General features: G+C 44.9%; 1 protein-coding gene across 13 annotated transcripts in view; it reads right to left on the bottom strand.

Moving 5' to 3' along the window:
- Window positions 1–19316, bottom strand: part of EML5 (EMAP like 5) — a 154284-nt gene extending 134968 nt beyond the window's left edge. For all 13 annotated transcript variants that reach the window (XR_008687285.2, XM_088839397.1, XM_055436542.2 and 10 more), the window contains exon 1: window positions 18987–19316. Coding sequence is in view for 12 of the 13 variants with exons in the window: in XM_088839397.1 (XP_088695523.1) it covers window positions 18987–19183 (197 nt within the window). In the remaining variant the exon portion in view is untranslated. The remainder of the gene's footprint in view (window positions 1–18986) is intronic.
- Window positions 19317–22559: the final 3243 nt, after the last annotated feature.

Below are 22559 nucleotides of genomic sequence, written 5' to 3'. Positions count from 1 at the left end.
CTGCAAGGAGATCCAACCAGTCCATCCTAAAGGAAATCAGTCCTGAATATTCACTGGAAGGACTGATGAGAAGAACTGACTCATTGGAAAAGACACTGATGCTGGGATAGACTGAAGGCAGGAGAAGGGGACAACAGAGGATGAGATGGTTGGATAGCATCACTGACTCAATGGACATGAGTTTGAGTAAGCTTCAGGAGTTGGTGATGGACAGGGAAGCCCGGCGTGCTGTGGTCCATGGGGTCACAAAGAATCAGACATGACTGAGTGACTGAACTGAATTGAAAATCACTGCGGATGGTGACTGCAGCCATGAAATTCAAAGACGCTTGCTCCTTGGAAGAAAAGATATGACCAACCTAGACAGCATATTAAAAAGCAGAGACATTACTTTGCCAACAAAGGTCCATCTAGTCAAGGCTATGGTTTTTCCAGCAGTCATGTATGGATGTGGGAGTTGGACCATAAAGAAGGCTGAGCACCGAAGGATCAATGTTTTTGAACTGTGGTGCTGGAGAAGACTCTTGAGAGTCTCTTGGAGTGCAAGGATATCAAACCAATCAATCCTAAAGGAAATCAACCGTGAATATTCATTGGAAGGACTGAGGCTGAAGCTCCATTACTTTGGCCACCTGATGTGACAAGTTGACTCACTGGAGAAGACCCTGATCCTGCAAAAGAGTGAGCGCAGGAAGAGAAGGGTGCAACAGAGGATGAGATGGTTGGATGGCATCACTGACTAGACGGACAAGAGTTTGAGCAAGCTCCGGAGTTGGTGATGGACAGGGAGGCCAGTCATGCTGCATCCCATGAGGTTCCAAAGAGCTGGAAATGACTGAGCGACTGGACAACAACATTCAAAATAGAAAAGGAACTAAAAACTTAGCCATAAGAAAACCCAGTTAAAAAGTAGGCCAAAAACCTTAACACACTCCTCATCAAAGAAGATACACAGATGGAAAATAAGCATATGAAAACATGCTCCATATCATATGTCACCAGGAAAATGCAAATCAAAACTCTAAGACTCCATGCCTTATCAGAACGGCCAAAGCAGGAATACCAACACCTCTAAATGCTGACAAGGGTGTGGAGTGACAGGGGCTCTCACACACTGCTGGTGAGAGAGCAAAAACAGAACAGTCACTTAGAAGAGAGTTTGGCAGTTTCTTACAAAACTAAATATAACCTTCCCAAACAATGCAGCAACTGTACTCCTTGGTATCTATCCAAAGGAGTGAAAACTTGTGTCCACCAAAACCCGCGCACAGATGTTTACAGCTTTACTCATTACAGCCAAAACGTGGACGCACCCGAGAAGTCCTTCAATAGGTAAACAGGTATATAAACTTGGTACAACCAGATAATACAACATTTGTCACTGATCAGTCACTCAGTGTCCAACTCTTTGTGACCCTGTGGACTGGGGAGGAGCCCACCAGGTTCCTCTGTCCATGGGATTCTCCAGGCAAGAATCCTGGAGTGGATAGCCATCCCCTTCTCCGGGAGATCTTCCCAGCCCAGGGACTGAACTCAGGTCTCCTGCATTGCAGGCAGATTCTTTACCATCTGAGCCACCAAGGAAGTCCCCAAATAAATAAAATTATTTTTAAAAAATAGTGAAGTCTTAAAGTCTTATGCTACATACCTCATAAAGACTTCAAAGGAAATAATCTAAAACACAACAGTAGGGTCTTACCTGGTGACTCAGTGGTAAAGGATCTTCCTGCCAATGCAGGAGACATGAGTTCAATCCCTGATCTGGGAAAATCTCACATGCTGCTGAGCAACTAAGCCCGTGCGCCACAACTGCTGAAACTGTGCTCTAGAGCCCAGGAGCAGCAACTACTGAAGCCCGCGCGCCCAAGAGCCTGTGCTCTGCAGCAAGAGAAGCCACTGCAGAGAGGAGCCTGCACGCTGCAATTAGCGGGGAGCCCTGCTTGCCATAACTAGAGAAAAAGCCCAGACAGAAATGACAACTCAGCACAGCCAGAAATTTTAGAAAATAAAAATAAATAAAATAGTATTATCTCTAGATATAAGATTGTGGGTCAATATTTTTCTTTTTCCATACATTTCAATGTTGTATTATAAATAGGTATTAACAATTTTTAAAAAATAACCACCTTCTAAGAGGGTGCCTACCAAACCTCTCCTACTCCTTTATTATGTCAACTTCAGACTCCTACATAGTCTCTTTGTAGGCTGCAAAAGTCCCTTTGTAAGAGCATGTCAACTTGCAGTCTAATACCCAGACCACAGGTAAAACTTTTCCCCGTGTTAGTAGCGCCGCCCTCTACAGAGGCTTATGTGCCATTACACTCTTGACGGGTTAACTGATCACTGAGCTTCCCTGGTGGCTCAGACAGTAAAGCGTCTGCCTGCAGTGCAGAAGACTCAGGTTCAATCCCTGGGTCGAGAAGATCCCCTGGAGAAGGAAATGGCAACCCACTCCAGCACTCTTGCCTGGAAAATCCAATGGATAGAGGAGCCTGGCAGGTTACAGTCCATGGGGTCGTAAAGAGTCGGACACGACTGAGTGAACTAATTATTAGTTAACTGATAATCAATTCATTAATTATTAAATATTAGTTAACTAATAATTATTATTAGAAAAGTCACACTGCAACCAAGTAATGATGAACAGTCTATGGATTCTGTAATTAGTTATCACGTATGTTTTAACACTTAAATAGCCTTCCACTTTCCAACCCCCGTTGGGAATTGTGCCCTGCCCCCGATCAATCTTAGTATCTGTAAAGATAGGACCATTGAGGTGATTAGATACGGTTACATCATCATCGTGTGGCTAATTTAAACAACACCACAAGCAATATCATACTATTAGGTTGGTGCAAACATAATTGCGGTTTCAGAATTATAATCATTACAATTAGGCTCAAACACATCTTAATCTAAATAGGAACCATTACAATCAACATATTTTTTGCCAAGGTCCGTCTAGTCAAGGCAATGGTTTTTCCTGTGGTCATGTATGGATGTGAGAGTTGGACTGTGAAGAAAGCTGATCGCCGAAGAATTGATGCTTTTGAACTGTGGTGTTGGAGAAGACTCTTAAGAGTCCCTTATACTGCAAGGAGATCCAACCAGTCCATTCTAAAGGAGATCAATCCTGGGTGTTCATTGGAGGGACTGATGCTAAAGCTGAAACTCCAATACTTTGGCCACCTCATGCGATGAGTTGACTCACTGGAAAAGACTCTGATGCTGGGAAAGGTTGGGGGCGGGAGGAGAAGGGGACGACGGAGAATGAGATGGCTGGATGGCATCACTGACTCTGTGGACATGAGTTTGAGTGTACTCCGGGAGTTGGTGATGGACAGGGAGGCCTGGCGTGCTGTGATTCATGGGGTCGCGGAGAGTCGGACACGACTGAGCGACTGAACTCAACTGAACTGAACTGAACGGTGTAAAAACTCATGCTTCGGGATTCAACAAACTCTTGGAAAGCATTTTTGCCTCCTGCTGGTGGTGGAAGTGTTTTCCCTGCAAAAAGTTGTCCAGATGCTTGAAGAAGTGGTAGTTGGTTGGCAAGAGGTCAGGTGAATATAGTGGATAAGCCAAAATTTCGTAGCCCAATTCATTCAATTTTTGAAGCGCTGGTTGGGTGATGTGTGGTAGGGTGTTGTTGTGGAGAAGAACTGGGCCTCTTCTATTGACCAACACCAGCTTCAGGCATTGTGGTTTTCAGTGCATCTCAGTGATGTGCTGAGCATACTTCGCAGATGTTATGGTTTCACCGGGATTCAGAAAGCTTTCGTGGATCAGTTGGGCAACAGGCCACCAAACAGTGACCGTGACCTTTTTTTGGTGCGAGTTTGGCTTTGGGAAATGCTTTGGAGCTTCCTCTGGGTCCAACCAGTGAGCTGGTTATCACCGGTTGTCATATAAAATCCACTTTTCATCGCATGTCACAATCTGATTGAGAAATAGTTCACTGTTGTTGCATAGAATAAGAGAAGACGACACTTCAAAGTGCTGATTTTTTTATTTTCGGTCAACTCATGAGGCACCCACTTATCAAGCTTTATCACCTTTCCAATGTGCTTCAAATGCTGAATGACTGTTGAATGGTCAATGTTGAGTTCTTGGGGCAACTTCTGAGGTAGTTGTACGAGGATCAGCTTCGATGATGGCTCTCAATTGGTCACTGTCAACTTCTGATGGCCAGACACTACACTCATCATCTTCAAGGTTCTCATCTCCTTTGCAAAACTTCTTGAACCACCACTTCTTAATGAACACTCCACGTTCATTAGGAGTTCCTGGGCCAAATGCACTGTTGATGTTACAAGTTGTCTCTACTGCCTTACAACCCATTTGGAACTCAAATAAGAAAATCACCTGAATTTGTTTTTTGTCTAACATCATTTCCATAGTCTAAAATACATATAAAATAAACAGCAAGTAATAAGTCAGTTCAGTTCAGTTCAGTCGTTCAGTCGTGTCCGACTTTTTGCGACCCCGTGAATCACAGCATGCCAGGCCTCCCTGTCCATCACCAACTCCCGGAGTTCACTCAAACTCATGTCCATCAAGTCGGTGATGTCATCCAGCCATCTCATTCTCGGTCGTCCCCTTCTCCTCCTGCCCCCAATCCTTCCCAGCATCAGAGTCTTTCCCAGTGAGTCAACTCGTCGCATGAGGTGGCCAGAGTACTGGAGTTTCAGCTTTAGCATCAGTCCTTCCGAAGAACACCCAGGACTGATCTCCTTTAGAATGGACTGGTTGGATCTCCTTGCAGTATAAGGGACTCTTAAGAGTCTTCTCCAACACCACAGTTAAAAGCATCAGTTCTTCGGTGCTCAGCTTTCTTCACAGTCCAACTCTCACATCCATACATGACCACGGGAAAAACCATAGCCTTGACTAGACAGATCTTTGTTGGCAAAGTAACGTCTCTGCTCTATAATATACTATCTAGGTTGGTCATAACTTTCCTTCCAAGGAGTAAGCGTCTTTTAATTTCATGGCTGCAATTAGCATCTGCAGTGATTTTGGAGCCCCCAAAAATAAAGTCTAACACTGTTGCCACCCTTTCCCCATCTATTTCCCATGAAGTGATGGGACCAGATGCCATGATCTTTGTTTTCTGAATGTTGAGCTTCAAGCCAACCTTTTCACTCTCCTCTTTCACTTTCATCAAGAGGCTTTTGAGTTCCTCTTCACTTTCTGCCATAAGGGTGGTGTCATCTGCATATCTGAGGTTATTGATATTTCTCCCAGCAATTTTGATTCCAGGTGTGATTCTTCCAGTCCAGCGTTCCTCATGATGTACTCTGCATATAAGTTAAATAAGCAGGGTGACAATATACAACCTTGACACACTCCTTTTCCTATTTGGAACCAGTCTGTTGTTCCATGGCCAGTTCTAACTGTTGCTTCCTGACCTGCATACAGGTTTCTCAAGAGGCAGGTCAGGTGGTCTGGTATTCCCATCTCTTTCAGAATTTTCCACAGTTTATTGTGATCCACACAGTCAAAGGGTTTGGCATAGTCAATGAAGCAGAAATAGATGTTTTTCTGGAACTCTCTTGCTTTCTCCATGATCCAGCAGATGTTGGCAATTTGATCTCTGGTGCCTCTGCCTTTTCTGAAACCTGCTTGAACATCTGGAAGTTCACGGTTCACATATTGCTGAAGCCTGGTTTGGAGAATTTTGAGCATGACTTTACTAGCATGTGAGATGAGTGCAATTGTGTGGTAGTTTGAGCATTCTTTGGCATTCCCTTTCTTTGGGATTGGAATGAAGACTGACCTTTTCCAGTCCTGTGGCCACTGCTGAGTTTTCCAAATTTGCTGGCATATTGAGTGCAGCAGTTTCACAGCATCATCTTTCGGGATTTGAAATAGCTCAACTGGAATTCCATCTGAATGGTCCAGTGGTTTTCCCTACTTTCTTCAATTTAAGTCTGAATTTGGCAATAAGAAGTTCATGATCTGAGCCACAGTCAGCTCCTGGTCTTGTTTTTGCTAACTGTATACAGCTTCTCCATCTTTGGCTGCAAAGAATATAATCAATCTGATTTCGGTGTTGACCGTCTGGTGATGTCCATGTGTAGAGTCTTCTCTTGTGTTGTTGGAAGAGGGTGTTTGCTATGACCAGTGCGTTCTCTTGACAAAACTCTATTAGCCTTTGCCCTGCTTCATTCCGTGCTCCAAGGCCAAATTTGCCTCTTATTCCAGGTGTTTCTTGAATTCCTACTTTTGCATTCCAGTCCCCTATAATGAAAAGGACATCTTTTTTGGGTGTTAGCTGTAGAAGGTCTTGTAGGTCTTCATAGAACTGTTCAACTTCGGCTTCTTCAGCGTTACTGGTTGGGGCATAGGCCTGGATTACTGTAATACTGAATGGTTTGCCTTGGAAACGAACAGAAATCATTCTGTCGTTTTTAAGATTGCATCCAAGTACTGCATTTCGGACTCTTTTGTTGACCATGATGGCTACTCCATTTCTTCTAAGGGATTCCTACCCACAGTAGTAGATATAATGGTCATCTGAGTTAAAGTCACCCATTCCAGTCCATTTTAGTTCGCTGATTCCTAGAATGTCTATGTTCACTCTTGCCATCTCCTGTTGGACCACTTCCAATTTGCCTTGATTCATGGACCTAACATTCCAGGTTCCTATGCAATATTGCTCTTTACAGCACCGGACCTTGCTTCTATCATCGGTCATATCCACAACTGGGTATTGGTTTTTCTTTTGCTCCATCCCTTCATTCCTTCTAGAGTTATTTCTCCACTGATCTCCAGTAGCATACTGGGCACCTACCGACCTGTGGAATTCCTCATTCAATATCCTATCATTTTGCCCTTTGATACTGTTCATGGGGTTCTCAAGGCATACTGAAGTGGTTTGCCATTCCCTTCTCCAGTGGACCACGTTCGGCTGTGGTCCATGTGATCAGATCGACTAGTTTCCTGTGATTATGATTTCAGTGTGTCTGCCCTCTGATGCCCCCTCGCAATACCCACCGTCTTATTTGGGTTTCTCTTACCTTGGTCGTGGAAAGTCTCTTCACAGCCGCTCCAGCAAAGTGCAGCCGCCGTACCTTACCTTGGACAAGGGGTATCTCCTCAAGGCCACTCCTCCTGACCTTGAACGTGGAGTAGCTCCTCCTGCACCCGCGCAGCCACCGCCTATTGGACATGGGGCAGCTCGTCTCGGCTGGTGGCCCTGCCCTCCGGCATCGGGTAGCTCCTCTTGGCGGCGCCTCTTTGCCTGGTCGGTCGCGCCAGGGCCGGCGTCTCTCGCATCGGCGCAGCCGGGGCCGGCGCTTCTCACGACCAAGATAATCATGATAACGTGATCACTGACCTAGAGCCAGACATCTTGGAATGTGAAGCCAAGTGGGCCTTACAAAGCATCACTAAGAACAAAGCTAGTGGAGGTGATGGAATTCCAGTTGAGATATTTCAAATCTTGAAAGATGATGCTGTGAAAGTGCTGCACTCAATATGCCAGCAAATTTGGAAAACTCAGCAGTGGCCACAGGACTGGAAAAGGTCAGTCTTCATTCCAATCCCAAAGAAAGGGAATGCCAAAGAATGCTCAAACTACCGCACAATTGCACTCATCTCACACGCTAGTAAAGTAATGCTCAAAATTCTCCAAGCCAGGCTTCAGCAATATGTGAACCGTGAACTCCCAGATGTTCAAGCAGGTTTTAGAAAAGGCAGAGGTACCAGAGATCAAATTGCCAACATCTGCTGGATCATGGAGAAGGCAAGAGAGTTCCAGAAAAACACCTATTTCTGCTTCATTGACTATGCCAAACCCTTTGACTGTGTGGATCACAATAAACTGTGGAAAATTCTGAAAGAGATGGGAATACCAGACCACCTGACCTGCCTCTTGAGAAACCTGTATGCAGGTCAGGAGGCAACAGTCAGAACTGTACATGGAACAACAGACTGGTTCCAAATAGGAAAAGGAGTGTGTCAAGGCTGTATATTGTCACCTTGCTTATTTAACTTATATGCAGAGTACAACATGAGGAATGCTGGGCTGGAAGAAGCACAAGCTGGAATCAAAATTGCTGGGAGAAATATCAATAACCTCAGATATGCAGATGACACTACCCTTACGGCAGAAAGTGAAGAGGAACTCAAAAGCCTCTTGATGAAAGTGAAAGAGGAGAGTGAAAAGGTTGGCTTGAAGCTCAACATTCAGAAAACAAAGATCATGGCATCTGGTCCCATCACTTCATGGGAAATAGATGGAAAAACAGTGGAAACAGTGTCAGACTTTATTTTTTTGGGCTCCAAAATCACTGCAGATGCTGATTGTAGCCATGAAATTAAAAGACGCTTACTCCTTGGAAGGAAAGTTATGACCAACCTAGATAGTATATTATAGAGCAGAGACATTACTTTGCCAACAAAGATCTGTCTAGTCAAGGCTATGGTTTTTCCCGTGGTCATGTATGGATGTGAGAGTTGGACTGTGAAGAAAGCTGAGCACCGAAGAATTGATGCTTTTGAACTGTGGTGTTGGAGAAGACTCTTGAGAGTCCCTTGTACCGCAAGGAGATCCAACCAGTCCATATTAAGGGAGATTGATCCTGGGTGTTCATTGGAAGGACTGATGCTGAAGCTGAAATTGCAATACTTTGGCCACCTCATGCGACGAGTTGACTCACTGGAAAAGACTCTGATGCTGGGAAAGGTTGGGGGCGGGAGGAGAAGGGGACGACGGAGAATGAGATGGCTGGATGGCATCACCGACTCTGTGGACATGAGTTTGAGTGAACTCCGGGAATTGGTGATGGACAGGGAGGCCTGGCATGCTGCGATTCATGGGGTCCCGGAGAGTCGGACACGACTGAGCGACTGAACTGAACTGGAATTCCATCACCTCCACTAGCTTTGTTTGTAGTGATGCTTTCTAAGACCCACTTGACTTCACATTCCAAGATGTCTGGCTCTAGGTCAGTGATCACACCATCGTGATTATCTTGGTCGTGAAGATCTTTTTTGTACAGTTCTTCTGTGTATTCTTGCCACCTCTTCTTCATATGTTCTGCTTCTGTTAGGTCCATACCATTTCTGTCCTTTATCGAGCCCATCTTTGCATGAAATGTTCCCTTGGTATCTCTAATTTTCTTGAAGGGATCTCTTGTTTTTCCTATTCTGTTGTTTTCCTCTCTTTCTTTGCATTGATCGCTGAGGAAGGCTTTCTTATCTCTTCTTGCTATTCTTTGGAATAAGTCAGTAGCAAAAAAAATTTAAGTGAGAAATTCACATTAAAATGACGTATAACACAACTGCATTTAAGAACATATTCCAGTAACAAGTGGCAAATTTCAATAATGCAAAACTGCAGTTACTTTTGCACCAACCTAACAAAAGTAAAAATTGCAAAATTCTTAGGTGTAACTTCTTGTGGCAATTGTCATTACATGCCATAAACTGAAATGAATATGTAATTCATTCACAGCAAAGAAGTAGTGTCTAGTACTGTATTCCCGACCAGGAAAGAAAGTCCTTTCATAGTAATGAAAAAATAAGAGAGATTAATGTCCTCTTTGGTTGGAAGGTAAAATAGGTACATGATTCCCAGGAACAGAGAGTAGCAGGATTTCCTCAACAAGAGGATCTATGGCAACTGTGCATCTCAGCTCTTCTAACTGATTGGGGGAACAGGCTATGTACACTTCTCATACCAAAAATTTATTTCTGGGCCTTTAAGTTCAATTAGGTGCTCCTATTCTGCCATACATTCCATGTTTCCAGGATCCATGACCATGACCTCTTCCTTTCTTGGGTGCCAATAAGAGGCTGAATACCATCCATAATTTGGCAATGATATAATCCAGAATTCCCACCTCACATCCAACCTCTTTGCTTTATCAGTATGCTCCCCAAGCTCAGTATTTAAAGTAAACTCAGTTATCTCTCCTTGATTGTGAAGAACAAGATACTTTTAGAGTGAAATCTGAGTTAACACCTCCTACAATCACAACTACTTATTTGCCAACCCAGCTTTATGAGCCACACATCCCAAAAGAAAAAATATATAGAATTTAGTGGTGTTATGATGAATTGAGCCCATCTGTGGCCTCAAGACGGAGAAGGCAATGGCAAGCCACTCCAGTACTCTCGCCTGGAAAATCCCATGGATGGAGCAGCCTGGTAGGCTGCAGTCTGTGGGGTCGCTAAGGGTCAGACACGACTGAGCGACTTCACTTTCACTTTTCACTTTCACACAATGGAGAAGGAAATGGCAACCCACTCCAGTGTTCTTGCCTGGAGAATCCCAGGGACGGGGGAGCCTGGTGGGCTTCCGTCTATGGGGTCGCACAGAGTCGGACACGACTGAAGTGACTTCACAGCAGCAGTGGCCTCAAGAACAGCTAGATCCAAGATGTAATGTCTAGCTTCGGTCCCATTGCCTCTCCTCTCATTCCAAGAACTTTTTAGTATTTTTCTGTCAAGCTTACTAATTTAGATGGATATAACCATACCATTATTTTAAGATGGGCACTATATTTCACTTGATCTTTTAACAATCCAGTCCATTTTTAAATTACATTAGCCAACAGAGGATGATACCGCAGACAGGAAATCTGGGAGCTATTAAGGCTTTCACATAAGTTCTTGCAGTCTTTGGCCAATATGGTAAAACCTCGTGCCACCTTATAAGTAGAAGAGATACCACTGCAGCAAGGCAGACTGTTTACAATGGCTCAGTATAGCCCCGTCCAGCCCTTTGCTGTCAGAGAACACTGACCTTTCACAAAGGAGGACACGTGGCTTGAAGAGAAGCCAGTCAGCTGTTAGTGGCTGCTTCATCTTGGTTTGTGGCAATATGTGGTCTCAAGCGTTACAAAACACAGTATCCTAGCTACTCTGCCCTCTCCCAGAGTGAATCTAGGGTGCTGCAGCAACCGTCCTTATGAATATGTCCACTTCAGAATTTCACAGGGTGAGGGTGAGATCATTTATATGCCTTTTCAATACTAGCATATTGGATATTCGGTCTATTTCTGACTGCAGACTCTGGCTCCAAATTGGAAATTTATTTACAATCTTGGGCTTTTCATGGTCCAAATCAATGAGCCAAACCTACTGCAACTGACCCGTCAGTCTGTTGAAATCAACTACTGGGTTACACCTCACTTGGTACTATCCAGGGTGCACATAATTTTGCCCATTAAGTGAACCTTCCGGGTCCCCAGTTTGTTAGCATTTTTATGGACTGACAATGGAAGATATCTGTCTTTTCATGTTTTCAGCCACTGATGACACTGGGCAGATCCATTAATGGAAAACCCTACTAATCACTGCTTTCCTTGATGAAAAAAAAAAATCTCCAAATATGCCTTTTGCAATAGGCCCAGACTTTTTAAAGGGGTCTTAATACTTGGCAAATGATCAATACTGTGATATAATTTGTTGTTATTGTTTAGTTGCTAAGTCGTGTCCAACACTTTGCAACTTCTTGGGCTGGCTCCTCTGTCCATGGGATTTCCCAGACAAGAATACTGGAATGGGCTGCCATTTCCTCATCCAAGGGATCTTGTATAATAGTAAATGAATAAATTTGGGTGGGCCTGGAGTTTTTTGAGTTTGACTTCCCAGCCCACCACCATGGATTACTTCTATATCTAGAGCAGTGGTTTTCAACCCTGGCTGCTTACTGGAATCATCTAGGAAGCTTACAGACAGACGCAAACAGCAACATAGAAATTATACCTGAGACCCATCCTAAATAAATTGGAATTTCTAGGGATGAGACTCAAGCACTGGTGGTTTTACTTTGCTTTAACTCTCCAAGTGATTCTAGTATGCAGCCAGGATTGAAAATCAAGAATCTAGAGCAATGTTTTTCAAACTTCAGAATACATCAATATCACATGGAGGTAATTAAAGTGGGTTGTTGGGCCCCACATCTATTCAGTTTCTGATTAGGTCTGGGATGAAGTTTGACAATCTGCATTTCTAACAGGCTTCCAGGTAATGCTAATGTGTTGGTTAAAGGACAGCACTGAAAACCACTGGTCTAGAGTGTGCTTTTCAAACTTTAATATCAAAACCCACAATTTTAATATTTCAAACCCATAACACTACGTGAGAATGCTGTTACAATTCAGAGTCTAATTCAGCAGGCCTGGGGTGCGGTTTGAGATCTGCTTTTCTAATGCGCTCCGAGGTAATGCTGAAACTAATGGTCTAAGGACTACATCTTTGAACAGCAAGTATCTAGAGCTACCAGCCATGTGCCATTTTAAAAATAATCAACCAAACTAGAAGCTGCTGGAGCAGACCTTGAAGGAGGACAGTTCTGTACACCTGTGATGACATGACTCATTTTGATGACTTCTTTCTGTTCCCCTGATCACATAAACATCCGTACACGGTCTCCTTGACAGTCATGATCACAATGTGATTACTGCAGAACAGCTAACATCTCCACTAAGGTGAAGTACTACTCATCTGACTTGATACAGCTGGTCACTTCCTTCTCCCTGAAACATTATTTTTAACTTGATTTCCATGACCCTACACTCTCTTGTTTTTTCTCCTGTCTCTCTGGCCACTGTTTTGTCAGTTCTTTTTCATCTTCTGAATATTTAAATGTCAGAGGGCCACAGGAATTCATTGTTCAGATTCTTTATATTCACTCCCTCGGTGATCTCATCCAGGGTTATGGCTTTAAATAATACCTGCATGCTGATAACACTCAAATTTATCCCAGCGCAGACTGCTTCCCTGGATTATAGACATATATGTTCAGTTGGCCTAATGTACAAGCCCACTTGGTTGGTTGTCTATCAGTATCTAAAACAGCTCATGATCATCCCTTTCTCCCAAAGCAGAAAATCTGCCCTCCCCACAGCCTTTGCTAATTCACTAACAGGCAACTCCATTCTTTCAGGTGTTCTGATCCCAAATTATGATCAACACTGACCTTTCTTTTCTGTCACAATTTACACCTGGTCCACCAGTAAATCACGCTGCCTCAGTCTTCAAAGTATATTGAGTGGTTTCTCACTGCTCCTGTCGTTACCGCCTTGGCCCAAGCCACCAACATCTCTTCTAAGTCTCCTAAGTGGTCTGTCGGAGAAGGCGATGGCACCCCACTCCAGTACTCTTGCCTGGAAAATCCCACGGGTGGAGGAGCCTGGTGGGCTGCAGTCCAAGGGGTCACGAAGAGTCGGACACGTCTGAGCGACTTCACTTTCACTTTTCACTTTCATGCGTTGGAGAAGGAAATGGCAACCCACTCCAATGTTCTTGCCTGGAGAATCCCAGGGACAGCCTAGTGGGCTGCCGTCTCTGGGGTCACACAGAGTTGGACACGACTGAAGTGACTCAGCAGCAGCAGCAGGTGGTCTGTCTACTTCCATCTTTCACCTCTCCCTCTGTCTGTCATCAATACAGGATCCAGAGTGACTGTGTCAAACCATTAACTCAAATTAGGTCACTACTGCTGCTGCTAAGTCACTTCAGTCGTGTCCGACTCTGTGTGACCCCATAGACGGAAGCCCACCAGGCTCCCCCGTCCCTGGGATTCTCCAGGCAAAAACACTGGAGTGGGCTGCCATTTCTTTCTCCAATGTGTGAAAGTGAAGTCGCTCAGTCGAGTCCGACCCTTAGCGACCCCCCGGACTGCAGCCTACCAGGCTCCTCCATCCATGGGATTTTCCAGGCAATAGTACTGGAGTGGCTTGCCATTGCCTTCTCCGAATTAGGTCACTAATTTGATTAAATTGTTCCAATGACTTCTAATCTCCCTCAGATGGGAAGCAAAAAAATCTTCTCAATAGCCCACAAAGTCCTAAACAATCTGTCCCACCACCATTCTTCATCAGACCCCATCTCTGTGCTGCTTTTATGGGAATTCACTGCACTCCAGCCACTCTAACTTTCCTACTCCCACTCAAACACACGAGGCATTCCACTTCAGGCCTTTGAACATGACGTCCCTTTGCCTGCAACGTCATTCCCTGCAGACAGCCACCCGGCACAGTCCCTCACCTGCACGGCTCCACTCAAGCATCACATTTATACTGTAAGGAGGCCTTCCTGGCTCCCTGACCCAAACTCCCATCTAAACTCTTTCTGATAGTCTGTGTCTCACGTTCCTGCTTTTTCCCCTAGCCCTTACATACTACATACATACAGACAGACACACCACTACACATACAAAAGAATATATACATACATACCAAATACATAAGTCAATATATGTACATAAATGTGAAATTTACCTTGCTTATTATCTCCCCCCAGTACAAAAAGTGTCAATGAAGGTTGGGAATTTCACCTGTTTGGTTCACTGCTATAATTCTAGTGCTAAAAACAGCCACTGGCAAACACAAATAGGTGCTCAATAAATATCCGCTGAAAGACTCAATAAAGCAAGAAATACCTATTTTTACACTAATATGTGTCCCAGACGCCACTTAAGAAAGTGCCTTAAGAACGTGGGTGTAACCAACGGTGGCAAATGATGATGATAAATCAAAAAAGATGAGAACAGAGGACTGACCACTGGATAGAGCACTGTGGAGGTCACTGGTGACCTTGACAAGAGTTGCAATGGTGAAATGAAATAGCTCCAAGACTGAGTGGGAGAAAGAGCTGAAGCCAGAGCGCACAGATGACTTTTTCAGTTATGATCTCTTAACCTGAAGCCACTGCACATGACGTCGTCTCTCTTCAGAGTGCCATACCTTCACTCACCTCCCCTGATGACTCTGCCTCTCTGCTGTCCTTAAAGACCCAGCCTGCTGAGGTGTCCCACTCACGGGGACACATCCCTGGAACTGTTATATGCCTGCATATACCATACCCCAGGTACACTAATGGTACCCCTGGTACATACAGGGTTCTTACACTTGACTGACAGGGTTTAACACCCAATACCTTAAGGCTGAGACCCTTGCTCAAAGGAGTTCAATAAATATTTCTTGGATGAGTGAAAAGCCTTGAAGGAACAGTAAGTTGATAGTTTCTAAGGAACTATTCTTAACAGTTTCTAAGAATTTATTTAACATATGTTTTCCTTAATTTATACCCAAAATAAATTTTATTAGTTATCTGTATATTAGACATCATAAAATAAAAAGAGAAACAATTATAATACAAATCTAAAATTTCTCTTTTACCCTAATAATATACACTTAAGATACATTTATGATAGTTTGAACTATTATTCTATATAATTCCAACCTTTGCCTGAAAACATGTTAATTTTACCTCTTAAACTATGCAGCATTTGAAAAACAACCATAAATATTTTGATATCCAAACACACAAAGTGAAATCTTACAGAAAAAAAATTATTATATAGTCTGTGAAAGGTAAGACCACTAATTCTAGTTACTTAAACATGAGGACATTTTACTAAATCTGCATGTTGCTTAATAATTTCTGAAGTACAACTTCCGGATATTACACAATGCTTAAGAAAATTCTGGAATCAAGTTTTGATTCTTGAAGGAAGGAGTTCTACCCATTTCTCAAACTGCTTATTTAATAATTCTACACATTCATGTTTTGGGATACAGATTGGCAATGTGTTTCCTAAACAGAATCATCTGGGGGCACTGTGTGAAAAACAAATTTCTGGGATCCAGCTCTAGAGGATTCTAGCTTAGTACATCTCATGAAAAGGCTAAAAAAATGGCAGAAAGCTCCTTAAATGACTCTGATGGTCAGTCAGGTTTGGGAAATACTGACCATATATCTGGAAACATTAAGTAGGCAACAAGTAGGCTCGTGGTAATTCCCGTCAGAAAATTGCTACCCTCAACCCATAAACACAAAACCACTGATCCACCATGGCAACATCACACACTCCAAAACACTTTTCCAACCACAATTCTGACTTGTGTTGAATAAGTGCAATTTTCATACTCTAAGTACAGAGTCGTTAGGAACCACTTTTACTAGACTATGGTGAAGCCTGATCAGTACTTTTTCTTAAGAGCACCACCTGCCACAATTGACGAGCTACTCTGTCTTTTATTTCGTCTAAAGAAAAAAAAGTAGTAACAAAATGCACCAAGTCAACTCCATCCCACTAATGGTCTTCACTGGTGATCCATGTTTCGAGAACTATCAGTAACAGCCACTACTTCAAATACAAACTTGTCAAAAATGTGTTAATGGGTGGTATCTAGAAAAACTAATTTAAAAAGCTATTGTGTCCTTTGGGAAGGCAGCTGGCAAAAGTTTCAAAACATAGACCACGCTACAGATGTGCATTTTATATTAAAACTGCCAGCAGTCTATACCTTACTCTGAAACCTGGAACAAACATTGAATAACTAGAGAATTTTATCAGTATAACTTGGGACACAGAAAAAAAAGCAAATTAAGAAAAAAAGTGACTAAAATTCTGACATTGAAACAAATTTCTACATAAATCAGTCATACTGAAATAAAGATAACTAAAGGACAGAACGCTATATACATACATATCTAGTAAAAAGAGGTAAGATAACTACATGTAACACAGGCAGAATGACGGTCATGTGGCACCACCGCTGGCAGTGCTAGGTGCAGTGAGATGACAAACTGGAAACAAATGACCATCACTTTCGTCTTTCCAACCAGTGCAGCACTCAGGTTTTCAACCTAAAGACAATGACTGACTCACTCTGGCTCAGTCCGGCATTCGGACTCAGTTATGTCTGATAAGTTTACCTAAGTCTCAAGCAAATATGAAAACAAGACAGAAGATAAATACAGCAATGACATTTTACTAATAAGACTAACATGACAGCAACACTGTTTTCCACCATGGTACCATTTATAAAATTTCATTTTCTGCTGTGACATGATTGAAAAATTACAGTAGTAACTATACCTGTATTTCAAACACTGAATTGAAACAATTTGAAAACGTTGAACTTTCACAAACAAGAATGATTTCTACCATTACTGCTTGAAACAAAATTTCCAGAACTCTTTGATTGATAAGTTATAGTCTTAGTACTGTATTAAATTTGTGCCACAATTTCAGGATGCAATTGCCATGGCAATTTTCAAGCAAACTTTTTACTGTTACAAATTATTTTGAGGGTGAATCATTTGCATAAAGTCACAAGCAAGTATCCAATTAAGGCAAAAATTAGACTAATCTGTCATTTTGAAACATTTTGAGACATTACATGTATGGTTATGCAACTATGTATACCAAAGGAAAGCAAAAGCATTTCTTCCTTGCAGTTTACTGAAACACAATTTTAAGAATTCAAGCCATGTGACATACAGGTTCAAATTATTGCTGGAAGAATAAACAAAGCATCATTTACCCCATCAAAAAAAATTGTATCTAGTTTCAGAAGATCTTCATACCATATTACTCTCAACCACCAAGGAGTAAAAACAACAGAAGTGTACCTCAACACCCTTCACACCTACCCACCCCTCCTCCTGAAAGGAGCCTAATAGACTGAATAGCTGGAGGAGGGCTTCAGTCAAGGCTGCTTCAACCAGATAAACTCAACTATCCCCTGAACCGTCGGAGACTTAACACATGGAAAAGAAGAAACTGGAAAGGATCAGGGGAAAGGACAAAGAACTGGGGGAAATTCTACTCTTGGGATGAATCACACACAAGATGGTAAAGAATCTGCCTGCAGTGCAGGAGACTGGGGTTCGATCCCTGCATGGGGGAAGATCCCCTGGAGAAGGAAATGGCAACCCACTCGGGTATTCTTGCCTGGAGAATTCCATGGACAGTGGATCCTGGCAGGCTACAGTCCATGGGGTCTCAGAGTCTGACAGGAGTAAGCACACACACACACTGAACTCCAAACACTGCCTCATCTCCTATTCCACAATGTGTTTCTGCTCTCTTTATCTTTATTCTATCTTGCCCGACCTTTTGTTTGTCCTTGGCCTCCCTCTCTCTCTTACAGAGCATAAATGTGCAGACATGCAAAACAGATCTTTATTTATGGTATTTAAGTTCCAGAGTGTTTTGCCTACAAAACATCAAACCATGTTACCAAATGGGTTTTAGTTGAACAGTTTAAGTCCTGTGCAATATAGATATGGGGATAAAACTGAGTAATCAAACCCAATTATAGAATCTCTTAAAAACACACACACACACAGTCTCAAAATGTTTTAAAACACATCTCTATTTATCGATGACAAATATGCTGTGCTTGAGACAATAATCAACGGTCTAAAATAATCTCTGCTGCTCTTCATTTGCCACAAAAGTTCTGCTGAGACACTGATGGAAAATACTATTTCAAATAGACCGCTCACTAAAGAAATGGAAACAAGCACTGGGACCAACTTTAAGATGACGGTCAAAGGAGAATTAAAATGTAGACAAAACTGTGATTTAAGTAAAAAAAAAAAAAAACAAAAAAACTAAACTTATTTAGGAGTGCTTTACCAAAAAGGAAACAAGAGAAATGGAAATCAGAATTACTTTAGCACCTAAAATAATTGGGGGGGTGGGATGGGGTGTGGATGGGTTTAATCAATCGTTTCCCTCAAACTGCCTTCAGGTGTGCAAATTTTAAAGTCCGATGAAATGCCTGAAGGTTGCCGGGATTTCCATCTGCTGATTAACAGCAGGCGGTGAAACCTCAACGAGTTGTTATGGCCAAGAGCCGAGTGCCCTCTAGGATGCCACCCGGGGCGCGCTCCCCGGGACCAGCCTCGAGTTTACGGGACTCTTGTGCGCTGTCTACTAGGTAATGACTTCCCTCCGGCGCTTTAAGAATTCGTTTAATAAGCAGTCTCCGGCGAGATGTCAAGGGGTGAAAATGAAACCCACAGCAGCTTTCGGTACACTGCACCCATCTGAGGAAGGGAGACGGGAGGACCCGCGGACTTGAGGCCGTCGCAGCGACCCGAGGCGGGGACTCGGGATACGGAGACGGGAAGGGGCGCCGGCTTCCCGGTGCCCCGAGGGCAGGGGCGGGAGCAGACGGCCCCGGGCCTCCCCTTCGGGCGCGGCGCCCTGCCCGCGCGGGCCGTACCTGATGATGTCGTCGCTGTGGCCGCGGTAGAACTTCTGCCGGTGCTCGCGCGGGCTGTACACCACGCCGACGCCCGCCACGAAGTACACGATCTCCTTGGCCGCCGTGTAGTAGAGGTTGTTGCGGCACTGGTGGCCCCGGTAGCCGTACACCCACTCGAGCCGCAGGTGGCAGCTCGGGGCGCTCCTGGCCGCCATGGCGGGGCGCGCAGCCCGCCGCGCCGCTGCGCTCAGGCGCCCGGAGGCGGGCGGCGGCGGCGGGGCGAAGCGAGCCCGCCCCCGGCGGCCCGCACTCGCCGCCTGCCGCGTCCTCTACGCCGCGCCCGGCCGCCGCATGCCGCCTGCCGCCGGCGCCGCCTCAGCCCACGGGCGGGAGGGGAGCCCTCGCCTCACGCGCATGCTGAGGGCCGCGGGCCCGCCGGCCGTCAGGTGAGCGGGGGGATTGCCGCGCGCCCCGCCTTCGCCGCCTCGGCCGCCTGGTCTCCTCAGCCCGCAGCGCCCAAGCCGTGAGCCGAGCGAGCGAGGACCCGCCTCCCGTCTCCACGCCTCAGCCGCCGCCGCCCCGGTCCCCCTGCGGCGTTCGCGTCCCGCCGCGGCCTCGTCCCACAGCTCGGCGGGCCCGCGCCGCGCGCCCCCGAGCCCAGACCCGCGGCGAGCGCGCGTGCCCGAGGCAGACACGTGTTGCCCGCCCCCTCAGCACAGACCCGCGGCGTGCGCGAGCCCGAGCCCAGACCCGCGGCGAGCGCGCGTGCCCGACCCCAGACTCGGCGAATGCGCGCGTGCCCGAGGCCAGACACGTGCTGCCCCCAGCACAGACCCGCGGCGTGCGCGCGCCCGAGCCCAGAACCGCGGCGTGCGCGCGCGCGTGCCCGAGGTCAGACACGTGCTGCCTTCCCCCTCAGCACAGACCCGCGACGTGCGCGCCCCCGAGCCCAGACCCGCGGCCCTGGCCCCCGCCGCCCGCGCGCGCCTCGCCCCGCCCCTCCCAGCGGGGGCGCTCCCGGGACCGTCTCTGGGCCCGGGTTCTCCTACTCTCCCTCTCGCTGCACGTTTCTAGCTCGGCTACCTTCGGCCAGGACGGCCAGGACCAATGACCTCGGCTGCCCTGACCGCATCCCGCTCCTGCTCCGGGCGGACTCTCGGCCGCCCTTGTCCCCTGCTGCTGCAGGGCGCCTGTCGGTCTCACCAGGCCCCTGTCCGCGGCCAGGACTACGCTTGTGCGTGGAAGAATCAGCGCCAGGATGCTCACCTTCTTGTTCCTCTCACCTTGTGCGTGTGTATGCTTTTCTGGCCGCTTCATCGCGCTCGCTGTAGCAGACATTGCGTGGGACAAAAACCTGACTTCCTAAACACACGTTTTCTTATCTGTATACGTGACCTCAGAGCTAAAAGTAGAATTTAACTCGTAAAATCACACGCCAGATCCTATTTCTTGATAAACAGCAATGGTACTTTCAAAGCTAAAAGTAGAATTTAAATCGCAAAAGCACATGCCAGATCCTATTTCTTGATAAATAGCAATGGTACCGGAGAGGGAAATGGCAGCCCACTCCAGTGTTCTTGCCTGGAGAATCCCGTGGACAGGGGAGCCTGGTGGGCTTCCGTCTGTGGGGTTGCACAGAGTCGGACACGACTGAAGCGACTTAGCAGCAGCAATGGTACCTGATTTTGTTTTTTAGAGAACTGTTTTGAACAGCAACTGTATTGATACTTCTCGCATGGTGGTGATGATGAAGATGTCTTCAGTCTTAATGACGCTGAAGAATGAGCCTGTAAGTACAAATACTAGAAGCAATGAGTTCCTCTCCTACTCAAGTTTTCTGAATGTCTTCTCTCTCATGGAATCTACCAGTACCTGTAAAAATAATTTGAAGTCAGTGTTTTAAAAGATTTTAAATCCAGAATGATAACCCCAAGGTTTACAACAAGAAAAAATAACTTATAAAACACAAGTATGAGTCTTTTATATCTGGAAAAAAAAAATCAGTGTGTTTATTTCCTTGGGAAATACCAAAACTTGGAAATCTTAAAAAAAAAAAAAAAGCTGGAATAAACTAGCATCTTTTTAAGAAAGAGGTGATGATTCCTACATGGCATCCATACCTTGGACTGAATGTTACCCTATTTCTGCCTCCTTAAAGATGCAAATTAACAATTTAAGACAAGAGGATACCTTTTCAGTTTTGGCTATGACTTCTAGTCGACATACAGGAAAGAAGGGCTATTTCAGAGGAAAGAATTTCTATCAGTGTCATGGAAAGTAAACTATGAAGGCGTAAGTAGATTTGGTGAACTCCAGCAGGAAGGCTGAAAGTAGAAATGGAATCCAATTAATTCACAATAATCGTCTAACAAAATAGTGAGGAACTACAATTCAGGAAAAACTGTCAGCACTTCATGAAATCTCCAAGCTTTCAGACATTTTAAATTCTTGCTATTTTTACTATTCCCAGGTGCTAAGCTATAAAACTGTCAATGGAAATAATCAATATAGCAATCTATACCTGGAGAAGGAAATGGCAAGCCACTCCAGTGTTCTTGCCTGGAAAATCCCATGGACGGAGGAGCCTGATGGGCTACAGTCTATGGGGTCGCAAGGGTCAGACACGACTTAGTGACTAAACCAATCTATAATAGAAATAGAAAAGTTTTGAGCCAAACTGAGGACGATAGCCTGGGATACACAGATCCAAGAAGCACTTGAATTGTTCTCCCCTGGACTACAAAATAGGACTTCCCTGGTGGCTCAGCAGTAAGGAATCCCCTTGCAGTGCAGAAGATGCAGGTTCAGTCCCTGGGTTGGGAAGATCCCCTGGAGAAGAAGATGGCTACCCACTCCAGTAGTCTTGCCTGGGAAATCCCATGGACAGAGGAGCCTTGCGGGCTACAGTCCATGGTTTCAAGAGAGTTGGTCAAGACTTAGAGATGACTAAACCACCACCCCTGTATATTGAAATGTGTTTTTAAGGTTAACTTAATATATGCACTAAAAACAGATTGTACCTTTTTCCCCTGTACCACACAGTAGGTTCCCATTAGTCACCCAGCTTATACACAGTCAGTCCCAATCTCCCAGTTCATCCCCCGCTTTTCTCTTGGTGTCCGTAAGTTTGTCCTCTACATCTGTGTCTGTTTCTGCTTTGCAAATGGGTTCGGCGGTTCTGTTTTTCTAGATTCCACACATATGCATTATGTACAATATTTGTGTTTTTTTTTTTCTGACATACTTTATATGACAGTCTCTATGTCCATCCACATCCCTGCAAATGGCACCATTTTGTTCCTTTTTATGGCTGAGTAATAAACCCGTGGTCATGTATGGATGTGAGAGTTGGACTATGAAGAAGGCTGATCGCCGAAGAATTGATGCTTTTGAACTGTGGTGCTGGAGAAGACTCTTGAGAGTGCCTTGGACTGCAAGGAGATCCAACCAGTCTATTCTAAAGGAAATCAGTCCTGGGTGTTCATTGGAGGGACTGATGCTAAAGCTGAAACTGCAATACTTTGGCCACCTCATGTGACGAGTTGACTCACTGGAAAAGACTCTGATGCTGGGAAATGTTGGGGGTGGGAG

Source organism: Moschus berezovskii, chromosome 9 (genome assembly GCF_049115385.1).
Source record: "Moschus berezovskii isolate FMDL1 chromosome 9, NW_MosBer_1.0, whole genome shotgun sequence".
In the NCBI taxonomy this organism is placed as follows: Eukaryota; Metazoa; Chordata; class Mammalia; order Artiodactyla; family Moschidae; genus Moschus; species Moschus berezovskii.
The sequence above is the reverse complement of the archived record's forward strand: the minus strand, read 5'-3'. Positions and strand labels throughout refer to the sequence as shown.